Here is a 15,787-nt window from a genome sequence, read left to right as displayed (position 1 = left end):
AGAGACCGTTTGACGGGACGCGTCCGTTCTCAGGGGCATACCGCCATTACGACCCTCTTCCCAAGGATGCGCTCGGCGATGACGACAAGGTTCTCTACCGTGGGTATCGGGGAGATGCACGTACGATGTCAAAGAGGGTGAACGGGTGCATCCAGCTGGCAAACCTAGACCAAGTTCGACCACCTCGATGCATCCCGGAGGTATGATTGAATGGTCCCTGCGGCACGAAGTTCTAGCATGGTCAGATTAGGAGCACGCCAGATGTCCCCTTCGCCCAGGACCTGCTGACCACCGGGGATGAACACGTCTGCTACCGCGTGTGTTGATACGCGCATTGCGGACGATTCGTAAGCAGGTCTATGATGGGAGACGAATAACCTCCTCGTGAAGAAGCCCTTGCCCTACAAGATGCGGACGCTTTAGCAGCCACGTCCTCTTTTGGCGAAAATGAATCGCCGTGTTGGCATAAAGCTGCGAATCCGCACATTGAAAATGGCAAGATCCGAGAAGCAAGCATGCACAACTTACGCCAGGCGCCTCTGAGCGAGAATATGCCGAGATCCCTCAGACTGGCCATGGGTCTTCTGCTCCTTGTTTCTCACGGGAGGCGTGAACAGGACGACCAGATCGCAGATGAGGTCGAAATGTCGGTTCTGTTCAAGTCATAGACGATCGATGAACGTTGATCTTGAGTGGTCCATGGCAACGACTTACACGCGTTATGGGCTTAGCACGGCACCTTCCAGAATACGTCAAGTAGGATATGATGGATCGCCAGGGGAAATCACGACGATTTGTTATCCTGGAGCAGAGAAGCGTAGCCGGGTTGCCGGCCTCTATTCTTGACGGAGGCCATCACAAACGGAACTACAGAACGTTGAGAGTGATCGCGGTGAATGCGCAGCAAGTTACATCAATTTCGTATCCCAGACTGGTCAATCGACCGATAATACACGCAGGAATGATCCCGTAGGTTGCGGCTCGATCATTCGATAAGCGGATTGGAAAATGCCAAAGACACAAGGTTTCGATAGCTTTGCCTTCGAGCAACGCTGTTCGGTGTATTGCTCATAGCATGTGTAGCATGCGACGGATCTGAGGACAATCAAAGAATCCGATTCGGAAAGCCACTACTCTTTTTCGCACAGCAAGAAGCACAGCCTCGTCACCTCCCCCATGACGTCGTCGATGGTCTGCTCCTGATATCGATTGAGCTGCAGCGCGTTTCGTCCAGCTCGAACATTCTTGCATCCAAGTCTGTATTCCGTATGCGAAGCAGGGCTCGGTGTTTGAGGTACCGACGGAATAGAAGGCACGAGGGCAACTGGAAGCTTCCTGACTGGATCACTCTCACCCTCTGTGTTGGAATCTGGTGTCTTCGTTGCGATTCTGCCCAATAAGGGCTCAAATTGACCTGTATCCCTCCGAGAACTACGGTGTAGCTCCTTGCCTCCGTAACCGCCGGGGATTTGCTCCACGTACGTCTGTACTCCGCTAAAGACATGGACATGTACGTGCTCACGATTGGTCCGTTCGATCATCGGTTTCGTAGTGGAAATCACAGGTCCCCGCGGGCGCCTCACGGTAGGCTTACAGCATGAGGAACGAATAAGGCAGTCTAGTATCTTGTTACGAAGGTGCTTTACATCATCCACGGGCCCGTTCTGTGGGATAGTCGCTCCGGAACCGACCTTTCTACCCCTGACTAGCCTAAGCTCGCCTGAAGGTATTCCACCACCATTGGGCGATCAGTCTCTTGTGGATACACCGGCCCTTTTTCGCAGACAAGTCTTTTTCTGGGACACAACATCCGGGACTACTGCCATGATGTGAACACTAGCATGACCCCGGAACTCTTCAAGTGCAAGATCCGGTTGGCACTCCGCGCTCGCACTTTGGAACTATAGCAACGGATCCTCCGCCGATATCTAGGCTGAGAGGTTGGATTGTTTTGTCCTTCTACGACATCTTCAACGGTTCAACGGGAAACGTGCGCGGGAAAACAAGGACCCTGTCCAATTAAATCAGAGAAGAGTGGAACCTGTGTTGTTGTTTTTTCCCTCGGGACTCCGCGCGTACGATCCAAATTCTTCGAACCTACACGCCGTTCAGTGTGGTGATTGACTCTATCTATGTGCAGGTCTTTGGGTTCCCTCCATCAATCCCGCCTGAAACAAGTGATCGCTGTTAGGGCGACACCGTTTTTCTGGCGCGGCTGTACTTTCTTGCTGGGTGAGGAACTGCGAGAAAGCACTTCGAGACCCACCCACACACGACGGCTTGGCCGCAAGCTTATGGGGTTGCTGCCGACGGCCATCGAGGCGAATGAGCATTCGCCGGAGATTGATGCAAAGACGATGCTCGAAGATGAAGCAGATTCCCCCTTGTGGAGGAGAAGCGATACGGTAGCAACACCCACCTCTTGCGCCTGAATATCATAGAGTTTGAGTGACTCGTTTTGGTTCAAACTGCCGGGTGTACCGACGCCGCGGTGGCAACCGCCTCGGAGGTACCGGCATTATACTCCGTGCACCGCTGTACCAGTGGAAATTACTAGCCACTCATGACCATCGAGATGCTTGACCCTGGACCTGAATGATTATGCTCCAGCAACACAGCACCATTGCACCGTCTACTGGTAGCAACGAGCCTCGGTTGACCGAAGGACACTCTGTACTCGATCTTGCGATGTGGTACTCGGTCGATGTGTTCTTGAGGATGACTCTGCTTTTCCCACTCCTGCAGATTACTACCAGGGCACTCTACTCGCACTCGTACTGCGTTCTCAGTAAGCATGTATATCTCTTTCGCAGTCATATATGACAAGACCTCACGCCCACACTTAGCTGCCTTGGGATTCAACTTTATGAACGTCCGTCCCTAGAGGTCGCCCGTGCAAGACACACGGCCGTTCTTGGGTAACATGATATGGTAAGCTTGAATTCCCCGTTTTACTCGCGAAGGTCTCGTCATAACTAACTTAAAGTGCTTCTTAATCCGAGTAGCCCGCCTTAGTACCACATTGTAGACACTGCTGGTTTATTGCAAGTTCCGGCTTCCAGAATATTGTTGCGCGATACCGGACCTGCATTTATTGATGCTTTATGACATCGGCTGGCAGCGAATCACCGTGCAAGATCCTTTGGATACGTCACGGCGAACCGAAGACATCCTGCACCGCGACGAATTCTTCGGTCATCATGGAGCTGTTTCGTGTGATCCACGACAGGTAACCTCGCAAACGAGTATTCCGTCGTCTGATGCTACTGCCTACGTGTCTTGCTCACTGCGTGACACATGTATGTTAGGCGCGTCCACCTCTCGAAATCGTCGTATTTCGAACTGATCATTGTGTAATGTAATGAAACGTAACTACGAAACCTATCAAAAGACGAATGGAGAAACGTCCATGTGAGGGTATGATAGTGTATTGAGCGACATTACATACTGGTCAGTAGCAAGCACGTCATACGGCAAGGTAATCCTGCTTCGTTAAAAGCTCTTCGGGTCCCTCTGAACGGCGTGAGTGCATTATTCGCCTTCACTACGTCCGCCTCAATGTCGTGCAACCACATCAGGAAAAATCGGACTATCAAAAGAGTCGCTTATTGGGTACCGAAACCCTCTAAAGCTACTAAATGAGCACGTTTTAGTACGTTTTAGGAGGTTTTTAGCAAATCCGGTCTTTCCTGATGCATAGCCAGTCACCTCATTTTGCCAATACCTACTTTACCGCGGGCCGATCATTCGACAGTCGGATAACTGCCATTTCAGTAAGCGTGTCGGGCTCGGAAGCATACATACAAATTTCTTATAACATTGCTATATCGAGCATGAAGGTGTTGCGCGCGAGCTCTTGGCCTACGTACGCTCTCATATGCTTTGGTGAAGGCGGGAAAGTCAGCTCCAGAGTAGTACGAGCGATGGAAGTGCTTCTTGCGCTGAGGTGGAAGGTGTGGGGGAGTATGAGAAACATTCTTGATCCTCCGTATAGATCATGAATCCTCGATGAAACTTAGGATAATGCCGCTCCTTGACCGGGGTCATCAGGAAAAACCGGATTTGCTAAAAGCCTCCTAAGACGTACTAAAACGTGCTCATTTAGTAGCTTTAGAGGGTTTCGGTACCCAATAAGCGACTCTTTCGATAGTCCGATTTTTCCTGATGGTCGGACCGGGCGCAACATTATTTTAGCTGAATGACGGATGTCGGCGTAAATTCTAGCAGATCAGGTCAACGCCACACTTTTCCGAGCGTGAAATGAAATATCTGTACGAAAGCATCTAGGTAAGTTACTTCAGACTCTCTGCGATGCCATCGACCTTGAGTTCGAGGAAATCGTCACCAAAGCCCGTGTGTTGATTCGGAAGCGCTGGGTGCAGCGTCGTGCACGACCCAATCCGACCCAACCTTACAGTGCCGGGCGCAAGTTAACCCGATCCATCGGGAGATACAGATCGACGAATATATGATAGCATCAGCTATGTTTTTAGGTATGAAAACAATGTCCACAGTACCATTGAAGATTTTGTCGTGGGCTCATTGAGGACCTGATTGAGATATCTTTTGAACCTTTACCACCACCTTCCATGGCACGTATGCCATTCGATATCTGACTATCGCCACTTCATGCGCGGTGAACACGACACAACTCCAAGTGTTCAAAACCTCCAAAGCAGTTGTTGTGGTGAACTGATTACATCGGAATTCCCACGCTGCGCGTTCTCGATAAGTTGCTAAACCAATCGATCTCCTTCACTACTCTACTCTACCTTGCATCTGTGTATCCAACACAAACCCTGAGATGTCTGACTGGGGTAATGAACAACCGCTTTCGATGCCTGGATCCTACCAATGACACTGTCTCTTCGCCATGCCGCTAGACGAGTCCGGCTCGTCCTCCGAGGAGTCTTCATCGCCCTCGGCCCCTGCAAACGGTACTGCGGGTACGAAGAAGGATCCTGTATGTGTATCCTGCTACTGGACTCTAAGCAACATAGAGGAATGATTGTGCGAAGGTCGTTGCGACAAAGAAGCCGGTGAAGAAGAAGTGGGAGGGTGAGGACGAGGAAGAGTCAGGTCCAGCGGTTCGTACACTCGGAATCTGCAGGGGCTTTTACAATCGATTGATCCGAATTATTAGTCTGATTGGGAGGAGTCATCATCATCGGAAGAAGAAACCGCTCCAAAACCCGTGCTTCACTTGCCCATATCTCTCCCCCTGCATACTGACACCCATCACAGACGACGGCTGCGCCCCCTAAGAAAAAGGGAACGCTGAAGGCCAAACTCGCGGAGAAGGAAGCAGAGAAGGCGAAACGAGCAACAGAAGGTACGTATGTCAAGTCGTTGAGATCGCGCGCCCAGTAGCTGCAGTCGATGGTGGCATGCTCAGGACCCCAATTGATCGTTATTTCGACATAGGTGTTGAATCGGATGACTACGATGAGGACGCTGTTCTTGACCCTCGAGAGAAGGCACGACTAGACCGGGAACGGGAGCTGAAGAGTGACCTGAACAACGCCGCCGATCTCTTCGGTCAATCGGCTACCGGTATGTAACAAGCGTGACGCTTTGATTTCCATGCGTAACGAAGCTCGCGCACGCGCAAAGGCACCTCTGCGTCGTCCGAACTCAACTCTCTCTTGACATTCAACCCTCGAACCAAGGATGAGTTCCATGAGTATTCGAAGAAAATCATTGAAGTCTTGATCAATCGCTTACAGGGTACGCCCTACACTTCCCGAACCTTTCACATTCTAAATCGTCTTGCTATTCGACTTTGCATAATTACCATATATCTTCGATGCCTTGCAGACAAGCCTCTTTACCCTGCATTCGTGGAGCAACACGTCCGCGACTTGGCTATGCCTCTCCGGGACGTTGAAGTTCGTAAGGCCGCTTCGGGCTTGACGACGCTAGCGAACGAAAAGCAGAAGGAGCAGCGGGATAAAGTGAGTTCTACCTCTATACTCTTCCCTTGTCCATGAGCCACCTTCTGGGCGATTATCCAGCGTCGTTACGCAGATATTCTTTCAGTTACTCGCTCAGTGCGGTCCTTCTGACTTCCTCCATTTCGGACAGGCTAGCGGAAAGAAGAAATCCAACACGAAAGCAAATGCCAAGGCGACGCTCGGCAGTGCGAAGGGTGTTGGAAAGTGCGCTCCCCCTTTCTCTATGATTTCAGTCGAAGTGAGGTATGCTAACGCCGGATATTCAGGATCGATACCGGGGTTTACGATGAGGCTTTGGACGACTTTGGGAATGATCCAAACGATTTCATGTAATCAAGACTTATCATTCGTGGATGACGCTCTGCGATCAAGTATCATATTTCGTTACTTAAGAAGGGGTTATCCTATCTACTTGGCTCACTTGCAAGGACGATATTGTGTTTTGGTCTGCCATCGCCCGGCAACGTCCGCTCCAGGACAATGATGACATGGACGCTCATCGTTCTTCGCGTGGTCGCTGGTAAGTTGCCCTAAAGTACCGCAATGGCATGACCAACTCGTCCGATGTGCTGAGAGTCAACGAGATCTACTCTGCTTTGCGAGGTCTATTGATCTTCCACAGTCACGAGCCCACCTCCTGAAATTCCAGCGTGGGCTAGCAACGGTACCGGACGGTCCTGGGCCAGTAGCTATCGTGCCCAGGCATTCAAACGATGGCGACAAGCCTGTGATCCAAGGCATGAGTGGCGTGTGACGCCACTGGTGCGTTTTAGTGCTCTAAAGCCGATTGTCCTCATTGTCGATGAAACGCCCCTGACACAAAGTTAGGATATTCCGGCGTTCCGCGGCGTTTCATCGTTAATCAATAGGTAACGGCGCTCCTGGCGTCTGATTGGCGCCCATTCGGCGTGCGAACCACACATTTTAGACAACCGATGTTAAGTCCAAGCGGTGGCGAGCACCAAGGCTTCGCTCGCCCAGCGTCTAGCCAACGCTTCGTCAGTCACATGAACGTTCGGCAACTCTGTACGAAGACGCTTTCATGGCGTTCAATCGATGAAACGTGCCTTCGGACCAGCGAAGTCGCTTTGCTGTGCAAAAAGGCGTGTCCTTTCTCGCAGCTGGAAATAGTTCGTGATACAGAACCGAATCGCGCGGTGTCTCGGCAGAACTCAAAATACAGGACCTAGACAACGATACAAATCCGGGTTGATCATCCAACGCTCATGGGAAACGTTCCCGATGCCGCTTCGCATAGGCGCCCGTTCCTGTGCTTGTATATATATGCCCACCCGGATGATCCAGCAACCTTTCCTTCGTATCGGTCTAGAGTACGACAGCAGCCATGGCTGAACCTTACAATTGGCAAAACTTCTTCAGCGACACTACATGCTATTACAACCAAACATTTTCCGATGATACTTCTATGAATGACTACTCCGCGTGCAATATTACAAATGGCATGGTCTCCTTCTTGAACATCACCGACACGATCTCGTTCATCAACGCGTACTGCTTGGCTCCACCGTAAGCGGGCCAATCCCTTCGCCATGCTCTCAGTTGTCTATTGTCTGATGCGAGTTTCGGGCTCTGATAGATCCGATGACGACTGCCCTTTTGGCTACTGTCCCCAGTCTGATGTTGCGGGTGTGTGGTATCGAGTCACACGCATGAAATTAATTCTCAGGAAATGTGCACATAGGTCGTCTAACGCGATTCGGAGGTATCCAGAAGTCTCGTTTGCTCAGCATACGGGGTGCTGACTTTACCTGACCGTGCAGCGTATCTCACCAACTTCTTCCTTTGTGAGACCCTTGCAAACGAGGTGGTTCGTTGATTGACATGAGGATAGCCTTGCATATATTCTACAAGCCCGAAAAAATCGAAGACGCCTTCCAAGCTCAGGTACGATCGTGCGCGATCCGTTAATCAGGCGTTGGCTCACCAAGTATTTCATAGTTGTTGACGATTTACTCTCTCGTGGGTTGTTGCAATGCGGTTTATCTCGCACCAATTGAAGTCGTCTTAATAGCTTTTCGCCACAAGCTTGACCTTATACCAAAATCAGTTAACCAAGTTTCATTCCGTGATTGCCAGGCATGATTCTCGTCTCCTGTGTAGCATCGCCATTAATGACCTCATTAGCATCTTGATCGGATCTCCTGTTACTCTCTACCTTTGGGTATACTCCTTCTGGGCGCTCGGTGGATCAAAGACGCATCGTCTGCGCAACACTCTCGGGCCAGGTGACGGAGAACCTGGCCGCTCCAGGTGGCGCCCTCGGCATATGGTCGCGTTGTTCATCGTACTTCTCTCTCTGGTATTATGGCTAGCCATGGTCATCTTCATTTATTCTTCCAACCCTCGCCACTTTTCGCAGCCAACTTGCACTCGGACCGTGTGGGACATCTTGGTTTCTTTGTTCTATGCCGCGGCGGGGGCGCTCATAATCGCGGCAATCGAGATATCTCCTGGAGTCGGATTCATTCTCATACTGCCGCTCCTGGGCACCATCCTCGCTTGGATAGTAGCGATATTCCGCCAAAGGAAGGAAATATGGAAGTCAGGGTTCTCGTGGAAATTTTGGAGGGTCTGGTGGGTGGAATCCCCCCTACTTCTGAACTGTCTCGATTCCTGAATGCTGACTTGAGCTCCTCGTTTCAGGGGACCTGTTAACCGTCAATACCCTTTCATCCACTTCATGACCGTCATCGTCCTTCCTTTGCTCTACTGGATCTTCTGCGTGGGTGCATTGGATACCTGATCGAACATGCGTTCATTCCGTCTGGCTCTAGGTTGAACTTGGGCTCATGGGAACCCACGATAACGACACATGGAACGTGAATTTTGGCCAGGTGCGTTGCCATAGCTCAAAGCGTCATACACGGACCGACCGTTTATGTTCAGATCTTGGCCATTATCATCGTCGTCCAGCCAGCGCTGACGTCTATTACGCTGCTCAAAGGCGTAGGGACTTGGCTTAAAGAGTTGACCTGGGTCCAGATCGTCTGCTGCTGTCGCTGCCGCAAGAGGAACCGGATCCAACGCCTTGGTAAACAGAAGGCCTCCGAAACGACCTTGGTCGATGGATACGAGGAAGTGAAACTAGAACCATAATGTCGTTGTATTCTTGTCACCATAGTGGGTATGAGCTCGACGAGCGATGGCTCGCGTGCCCCGGTCCAGGTCGCTGCTATTTGTCAAACATCGTTAGTCGCCACGTATCGGGTATGTAAGTGTACTGAAGTCATTTGACTGTAATTTCGACGAAGTATGTGTAGTACTGGAATTAACGTCTCCGAAAAATGAACTCCAATTGCTGGACCATGTTGCGCTTTCCGCGGGAGATTGAAAGCGTTTAGCGCTGGTCGTCGAAAGTCATCCGCGTGTTTGACGTGCGTTGATCTGCAGGTATGGTTCCCGTGGCAGAACGTTGGCCAATTCTCCTCATGTATCATGCGCGGATCGTAGGGTTACCCACCGGATGAATGAAGCAGAAGCGGCGGAAGTGCAATGGGAATCAGAGAACCCGTCTCCTGGGACATGTCCGTAGCTTGCGGATAGCGTCACGGGTTGCGCCAAGGTCGCGCGTTTCAATAGGTAGACCCCTCAGGCGTCGAGTATGATCGTCATTGACCGAGTAGTAGAGCGTAGAAGTCGAGTTGCAAGCCGATGGCATCATGGAGGCCGCCCCAGCCAGGACGCGCGGAATTTATTTGATGCGTTGCGTGTGCGCAACATGCCCGAAGCTGGGATATTTGCCTTCCTGAGATGACGACATCTGCGAGGATTTTCCAGTGTAGACGAAGGCGATTGGTCCTCCCGCCACAAAAGAGCGAGGCGAGCTGATGAACGCGGCTTCCGGAAATTCTAGGTTCAGAACGCGTCCGGTTGGAGAACAAGGACGAGGGTGACTGTAACGCTCGGTGCTGTACTCTGCAGCGTTCGATATGTAGTGCTTTGCTCGATCGGTCGATATCGAGGGCGAGTCTAGACAACGTCGTGTTCATCGAAGGGCACCGTCTATCTGGGAGGGATGAACGGATGTGCCAAGCGGAGGGGAGAGCCCATTGCCTTTCGGGGTGAGATGCACCGCCACAGCCGCGCGCGTTGTGACGGGCTCGGTGAGCGGGGTGAGTGACAGCATCAGCATCATAAGCTCCACGCCCTCCCCGTCCAGACTTTCCGCTATCGTCAATCTCGCCCGTACGCGCAAGCAACGCACGCACAACCCAACGCCGCACCACGCCGGGCACGGAGCGATCGTGTCCGCCGCGCCCGCGCAACAACGCTTTGCTCCCTCTTCCCCGCACGAGCTTATACTGGCCTCTCCCCGCCGGAAACGCAGGGCCTTTAGGATATTCAAGCCGAGAGGCCCGCAGCGCGCTGAGCACCCCGAGGACGTGGCCGGAGCCGACGCACCTGCACCTCCCATTCCGCAAGGGAAGGGCCCACGCGTGCGCACCTTTCAGCAGATGAACGCCGCCGACCCGAACCCGCCCACGAAGGCGAGCCTCAAGGCGTGGTGGAACCACTTCACGTTCGCCCAGCGCGCGAGGAAGGAGGCGGAGGCGCACGGGAACTATGCCCATCCCGAGGGTGGGTTCGGCGCTTGAGCGGTATTAACATCCGATGTTGATCGTTTCCCCCTCGTTAGAAGAGCACACTGTCTTTGGGAAGCCGCTGCGAGAAAGCCTCAAGTTTGCGAGCGTGCAGATCTCGACGGCGAACGCTAATGGCGAATTGTATGTGTGGGGGTACGTGCCTGTGGTGGTCGCAAAATGGTACGCTCGTTCCTGTCGGTCTCGTGAGAAGAATGTGCTCACGAAATCGACCCGCAAAGTGGTCTTTACCTGAAGGAGAATGGTGTGTTTCGGATCCAAATCCTTTCCCGAAGACGTGGCGTGACTGACACTGCCCTGAATACACAGCAACCGAAGTCGACGGCACCTTCCGAGTCAGCGGGTCGAACAAGCGCATGCGAGACCTCCAGGCGATCTTTGAAACACCACCACGAGTGCGTTCACCTCACTAAACCTGTCGTCATGCGGCTCTTCCGCGCTACGGATACCGACCGCCCGCTATAGTACGGAAAGTCCTTGGACTGGAAGAACGAGCACTTTACGACGCACGATGTAGCCAGTGTTTTCCGGCGGTACCTTACCCAGATGCCGGTACGCCTAGCGACGTATATCACTCCGCTCCGCACATGAACTCATAGAATCGCAGGAACCTGTAATACCCTATAATATGTATCACGATGCGAGTTCGCTTCCGAATTCTTTGTTCACATTCATTATACTGATGGGCACCGCTGTTCTCTAGTTTCGGGAAGGATTATGTTCGTACTTGCTACGTCACTCGTCTCGTCGTTCGAACTGATCAGTGTATCACAGCGAAGGGCTCATCCCAAGAAGAGGTTATCAACACATACAAGCGACTGATACACGCCATGCCGAGAGCGAATCAGTATCTCTTACTCTACGTGTTGGATCTTCTGAGCGTGTTCGCGCGGAAGAGCGACAAGAACCGGATGGATGCAAGTAGTGAGTGTGGTTTGATCTCGGGACGTGCATTCTGGGTTCCTTGACGAGCTTTTGGCCCTTCTTGTACGGCAACATACCCTAATGTCGGCTATTGCTACGCAGATTTGGCCGTCATTTTCCGACCCGGGATACTATCACATCCGGATCACGAGCTCTCGCCCCACGAGCATCAACTCAGCCAGAGGGTGCTCGAGTTCCTCATCGAACATCAGGATTGGTTTATGGTGGTGCGTGTTCAGTGCACTTCGATAGTCGCCCATGATGGACAGCTTTTCACTAGGACGTTCCGCCACCACCAAGGAATGATTCTGTGGCGATGCGAGCCGAGCCTATGACCGGGGCTGAGCCAGAAAGCATATTACCTGCAGAACCTCGTTCGGCGAGCCCGACGGGCACAAGCGAGTGGGTGTCGGACATGGGCTTGCAGCCCGGGGAAACGGGCGAGGAATGGCCAACGGGCAAATCCATCGGCAGGCGGCGAACGGTGACAGCGAGAAGCACAGGTTCGCTCGTCTGCCCAACCGTACACCATCGCTCGCTAATCTTTATTCCCGTTGCAGACTCTGCTGCTGCAGCGCGAGCGCGGATGAGCGTGCACGGCGACCCCTCGCTATCGCCTGTGGACGAGTCGGATTCTGGCCTGGGCATGCAGGCTGTGACCGTCACGAGAAGTCGGACGTTGCCGTCAAGGACGGCGATGGGCCACGAGGGCTCCGAGGGCTCCGAGCGGCCTCCGCATCGCAAGGTGCTGAAGAAGCCCAGGCCAAAACCGACACCGACGCACTCGTATGTGACGTCAAGCGACCATGGCGGTGGCGATCACTCTTCGTCCAACTCGCATGCGAACGCCCACCCGCTTTCTCCTCCGCCTCCTCTCACTCAGCCGGACATTCAGACAAACTCATAGAGCACCATGGGCGATCCCCCCCGGTATAGTCTCCTTTTTCGCCACCGGTTCGATGCTACCCAATCTACAGCCCAAGGTCACATTCGTCTGTTTAATTGTCGTCACCTGTTTTTGTTCCACCTAGGACGGTTCATACTATCGCTGTGTCTTTCGTTTCGTATGTTCCATGCGAGGGTCGTCGCTGTCGCGTTCGCCGTTTCGACTTCTTCTCTCTTCCCTCTATTTTTGCGCGTTTCTCGGTGGGCTTTCGGGCTTCGTATATACTCTAATTTTCTCCGCGGACTCTTTTGCACGACGAGCACTTTCGCTTTCTGACGATATACGCGATCTGACGATCTTCTCACATGCCCCTTTTTTGATGCCTTGTTTTTGTAGTCCAGAGGGCTGATCACCCCGTCTGTATTCTTACATAGAAATCCCTTAATCAAACCATGAAGAGGAAGTTAACAGTTGAGCAGGCATGAATATTTATCTCGGTGTCAGTACGCAGTCATGGTTATGTCATAAATGAGGGGACAAATGCCGTCCGGAAGCCGTCGTCGACATCAACCAGGGTTCGCGCCCTGGGTGGCTGTGGCGATGAACGAATGAGACCGTGTGCGGGCTCCGTGCCGACTGCGCATACATCAAGCCCTCTTGCATTCACGACTCCATCTCTACGCCTTGTTTTACGAGTAATAGCCATGTCCAATCAACATCCTATGCAAGAGTTCCAGCCATACTGGGACCACCCCGCCGCAAGCAGCCACGCAGATCTGCAAGATTATTACGACGATGCTGGAGGGATCCCGGTGCGTTGCCACCCCGATACCAATTTAGCGACCGAGGCTGACGGTCCTTTCGCTTGTTACACCTGTCCGGCGCCCTGTCGCCGTCCTTCAATTCATCCAACCTCTCCGCCTGTTCACACCACATCACCTATAATAATTATACCTCCGTCGGCCTGCTGCGCAGCCTCCACATCGTTTTTCGGGCGGCGCGTACGACTCCTCGCCCTTCGCTTCTACCCAACACCTCCCACTTAACGACTCAAGCTCGACCGTCCTCAAGACCCCCGACGCGAATACAAGGGGCGCGTACATACCGACTCAAACTACTGCCGCTCCTTTAAACTACACAAACATGGACTCGACGAACAGGATATACGCGAACATCGACAGCGGGGCTTACAACGGCCGGTGGACGGAGAAGCCGATGCCGTCAGGGAGCAAAAAGAGGAAATGGATTGTGAGTATACGACCGTACGCACCTACCGTCCGAGCGATGCACACTGTATGAAGGCGGTGGATGCCGAGTTCCAGCGCATATACACAGTGCATTTCCACGCTCGCTTTGTTTCGCTACTGCATCCGGAGCTGATCTCGCCATACGCAGGCCATCGGACTCGTTCTTGCTGTCGTCGGTGTTGTCGCCATCGGTGTCGGCGTCGGCGTGACTGTCGCCAAGAACCATGCGAAATCTTCTTCGAGTGCTTCGAGCGGCTCGTCCGTAGTAAACCAGACCGACCCGAACGACCCGAGCACATTCACCAAGGACTCGCGGCTGAAGCAGGCGTTCTATGGTCTCGCATACACGCCAGAGGGCTCGCAGCTACCCGACTGCGGGAACAACCTTTGTGAGTATATGTTTTGAACTTCGAGGTCATAACGTCTCTGATCATCCATCATCCATCACCCACAGCTTCTGTTATCACCGATATCCAGCTCATTTCTCAACTCACCACAGTGCGTTGGTTTCCTGGCATCCACTCGCGTGCACGAAGCTGATATACGCGGCATCATTTAGCGGATCCGTTTGTACGGTGCTGACTGCAACCAGTCTGCGCTCGTCCTCGAGGCGATCAAGCAGACCAAGACTAACCTCACGGTCTGGCTCGGCAACTACAACGTCCCGACGGACAACCATGCCGCCTACAAACGCCAGCGCGACGTCATCAAGGAGGCCATCCAGACCTACGGCACCGATCACATTGGTGGTGTCACCGTTGGCAACGAGTTCATGCTCAAGTGAGTCGCCCTCCCTTCAAGCCATCGGACGCTCGAATGAAATGTTATCTTTCTGCAGCTACCTTGATGCGAACGGTGCGACGGACCCGAATAGCGATGTTGGCAACACCGGCGCGGCTATCTTGAAGCAAGACATCGAGGACACGAAACAGATGCTCAGTGATATGGGCGTCAGCCTTCAAGTAGGTAACGCTGAGGCTGGCAGCTACTTCAACACCCTTGTATTGGAGGACGTTGACTACGGCGTACGTATTACTATTGCTCCATCGCCACCTGAGGCTCATGTACTGATGTACATCTCATCAAGATGTCCAACGTGCATCCCTGGTTCGCAGACACTACGATTGACGACGCCGCGGGGTGGACGTACGAGTTCTTCCAGGAGCAGAACGTCGAACCGGCTGCTGCGCTGAGCAACAAGCCGCAGATGTACATTGCCGAGACTGGCTGGCCCACCGTAAGTGAAAAACGACATCACCAACGCACTTTGACATGCTGACCTCCCGGGAATGACAGGCGTCCTCCAACGCGTCGACGGAGACGAACGGCGCATCTGCGGCATCCATCCCGAACCTTCAAACTTTCCTCGACACCTTCGTCTGCCAGGCCAACAACAACGGCACAGGCTACTTCTTTTTCGAGTACTTCGACGAGAAGTGGAAGGACGAGGAGTTCGGCGGCGTCGAGGGCTGGTGGGGTCTTTTCAACGCGAACAAGACCCTCAAGGACGGGCTCACCATCCCCGACTGCACCTCCCCATGAGCGCGCTCGTTCTCGCCGTCCTGATGGTCCGTTTACCTGTTCCATTCGCGTTTGCCGCCGACGCTTCTACCTTCTTGCCATGCATTTCTTCACCTTCGAGGTTAGATATCGAGATCAGGATAGGACGCTGGCGACGGACCTTGATATGGATCGTGACACTAGGACAATATTTTCATGGACTGCACCATTTATTGCGACTTTCTTGGTTACTACACTACTTGCATGGCTTTGGTATGATACATATTTTCGAGTCTGTCTTAGCGCTCTCTGTGTTGTCCATGGACCATATACCCGTTTATATGTTTTGTTTACCGCGCATACTACGAACAATTCCACTATGTTCCGGATTTCCAGCAGCAAAACGCCGACCTCGTCAATCCTCATACATATGAAGAGTACGAACGCGACTAGAAACAGTGCAAGCCTCTGGAACGCCATCACATGACTGCATTGAGTATCCGGCTTTATCGGGATCGGGCCTTCCATTCGTGTATGGCTATTGACGCATGTCGCGGTGATGGTCAACAACGATATCGTTCGCCTTCTCTGACGAGTGCCTCCAATCGCGGACCCATATCAGTGCTGACCCAAACACCGACTTGTCTCCGGGCG

General features: G+C 52.8%; 4 protein-coding genes across 4 annotated transcripts; 3 read left to right on the top strand and 1 right to left on the bottom strand.

The window, feature by feature from the left end:
* The first annotated feature begins 4,809 nt into the window (after positions 1–4,809).
* PUNSTDRAFT_52148 (translation initiation factor eIF3 subunit) lies at positions 4,810–6,381 on the top strand. The gene is made up of 9 exons (XM_007383268.1): positions 4,810–4,963; positions 5,019–5,087; positions 5,144–5,194; positions 5,245–5,332; positions 5,425–5,553; positions 5,614–5,727; positions 5,818–5,954; positions 6,085–6,158; positions 6,221–6,381. The coding sequence occupies exons 1-9, from the start codon at positions 4,874–4,876 to the stop codon at positions 6,285–6,287; spliced, it is 819 nt and encodes a 272-aa protein (XP_007383330.1). The 5' UTR covers positions 4,810–4,873; the 3' UTR covers positions 6,288–6,381.
* A 1,737-nt stretch (positions 6,382–8,118) lies between these two features.
* On the bottom strand, positions 8,119–9,173 carry PUNSTDRAFT_52147 (uncharacterized protein; the record flags this gene model as incomplete). Its single annotated transcript, XM_007383267.1, has 2 exons — positions 8,860–9,173; positions 8,119–8,549 (listed from the first exon to the last, which is right to left on the bottom strand). A coding segment is annotated over exon 1 (195 nt), but the record flags the coding sequence as incomplete, so codon positions are not given.
* Positions 9,174–10,586: 1,413 nt separating this feature from the next.
* On the top strand, positions 10,587–11,835 carry PUNSTDRAFT_66308 (Rho GTPase activation protein; the record flags this gene model as incomplete). Its single annotated transcript, XM_007383266.1, has 7 exons — positions 10,587–10,738; positions 10,798–10,820; positions 10,886–10,971; positions 11,042–11,128; positions 11,184–11,220; positions 11,351–11,500; positions 11,603–11,835. 7 exons carry the CDS (start codon positions 10,587–10,589, stop codon positions 11,833–11,835), a joined length of 768 nt encoding a protein of 255 aa, XP_007383328.1.
* A 1,312-nt stretch (positions 11,836–13,147) lies between these two features.
* PUNSTDRAFT_102050 (glycoside hydrolase family 17 protein) lies at positions 13,148–15,530 on the top strand. Its single transcript, XM_007383265.1, has 8 exons — positions 13,148–13,198; positions 13,362–13,634; positions 13,782–14,022; positions 14,088–14,131; positions 14,193–14,413; positions 14,472–14,658; positions 14,721–14,870; positions 14,930–15,530. The coding sequence occupies exons 2-8, from the start codon at positions 13,530–13,532 to the stop codon at positions 15,173–15,175; spliced, it is 1,194 nt and encodes a 397-aa protein (XP_007383327.1). The 5' UTR covers positions 13,148–13,198; positions 13,362–13,529; the 3' UTR covers positions 15,176–15,530.
* The last annotated feature ends 257 nt before the right edge of the window (positions 15,531–15,787 follow it).

Source organism: Punctularia strigosozonata (assembly GCF_000264995.1).
Source record: "Punctularia strigosozonata HHB-11173 SS5 unplaced genomic scaffold PUNSTscaffold_5, whole genome shotgun sequence".
NCBI lineage: Eukaryota > Fungi > Basidiomycota > Agaricomycetes > Corticiales > Punctulariaceae > Punctularia > Punctularia strigosozonata.
The sequence above is the reverse complement of the archived record's forward strand: the minus strand, read 5'-3'. Positions and strand labels throughout refer to the sequence as shown.

Coding starts and splice junctions, on each gene's coding strand:
- PUNSTDRAFT_52148 (XM_007383268.1), top strand. CDS start 4,874: ATGCCGCTAGACGAGTCCGGCTCGTCCTCCGAGGAGTCTTCATCGCCC. Junction 5,554..5,613: donor CTTCGGTCAATCGGCTACCG/GTATGTAACAAG, acceptor GCACGCGCAAAG/GCACCTCTGCGTCGTCCGAA. Junction 5,728..5,817: donor CTTGATCAATCGCTTACAGG/GTACGCCCTACA, acceptor GATGCCTTGCAG/ACAAGCCTCTTTACCCTGCA.
- PUNSTDRAFT_102050 (XM_007383265.1), top strand. CDS start 13,530: ATGGACTCGACGAACAGGATATACGCGAACATCGACAGCGGGGCTTAC. Junction 14,132..14,192: donor TCATTTCTCAACTCACCACA/GTGCGTTGGTTT, acceptor GGCATCATTTAG/CGGATCCGTTTGTACGGTGC. Junction 14,659..14,720: donor TGGAGGACGTTGACTACGGC/GTACGTATTACT, acceptor CATCTCATCAAG/ATGTCCAACGTGCATCCCTG.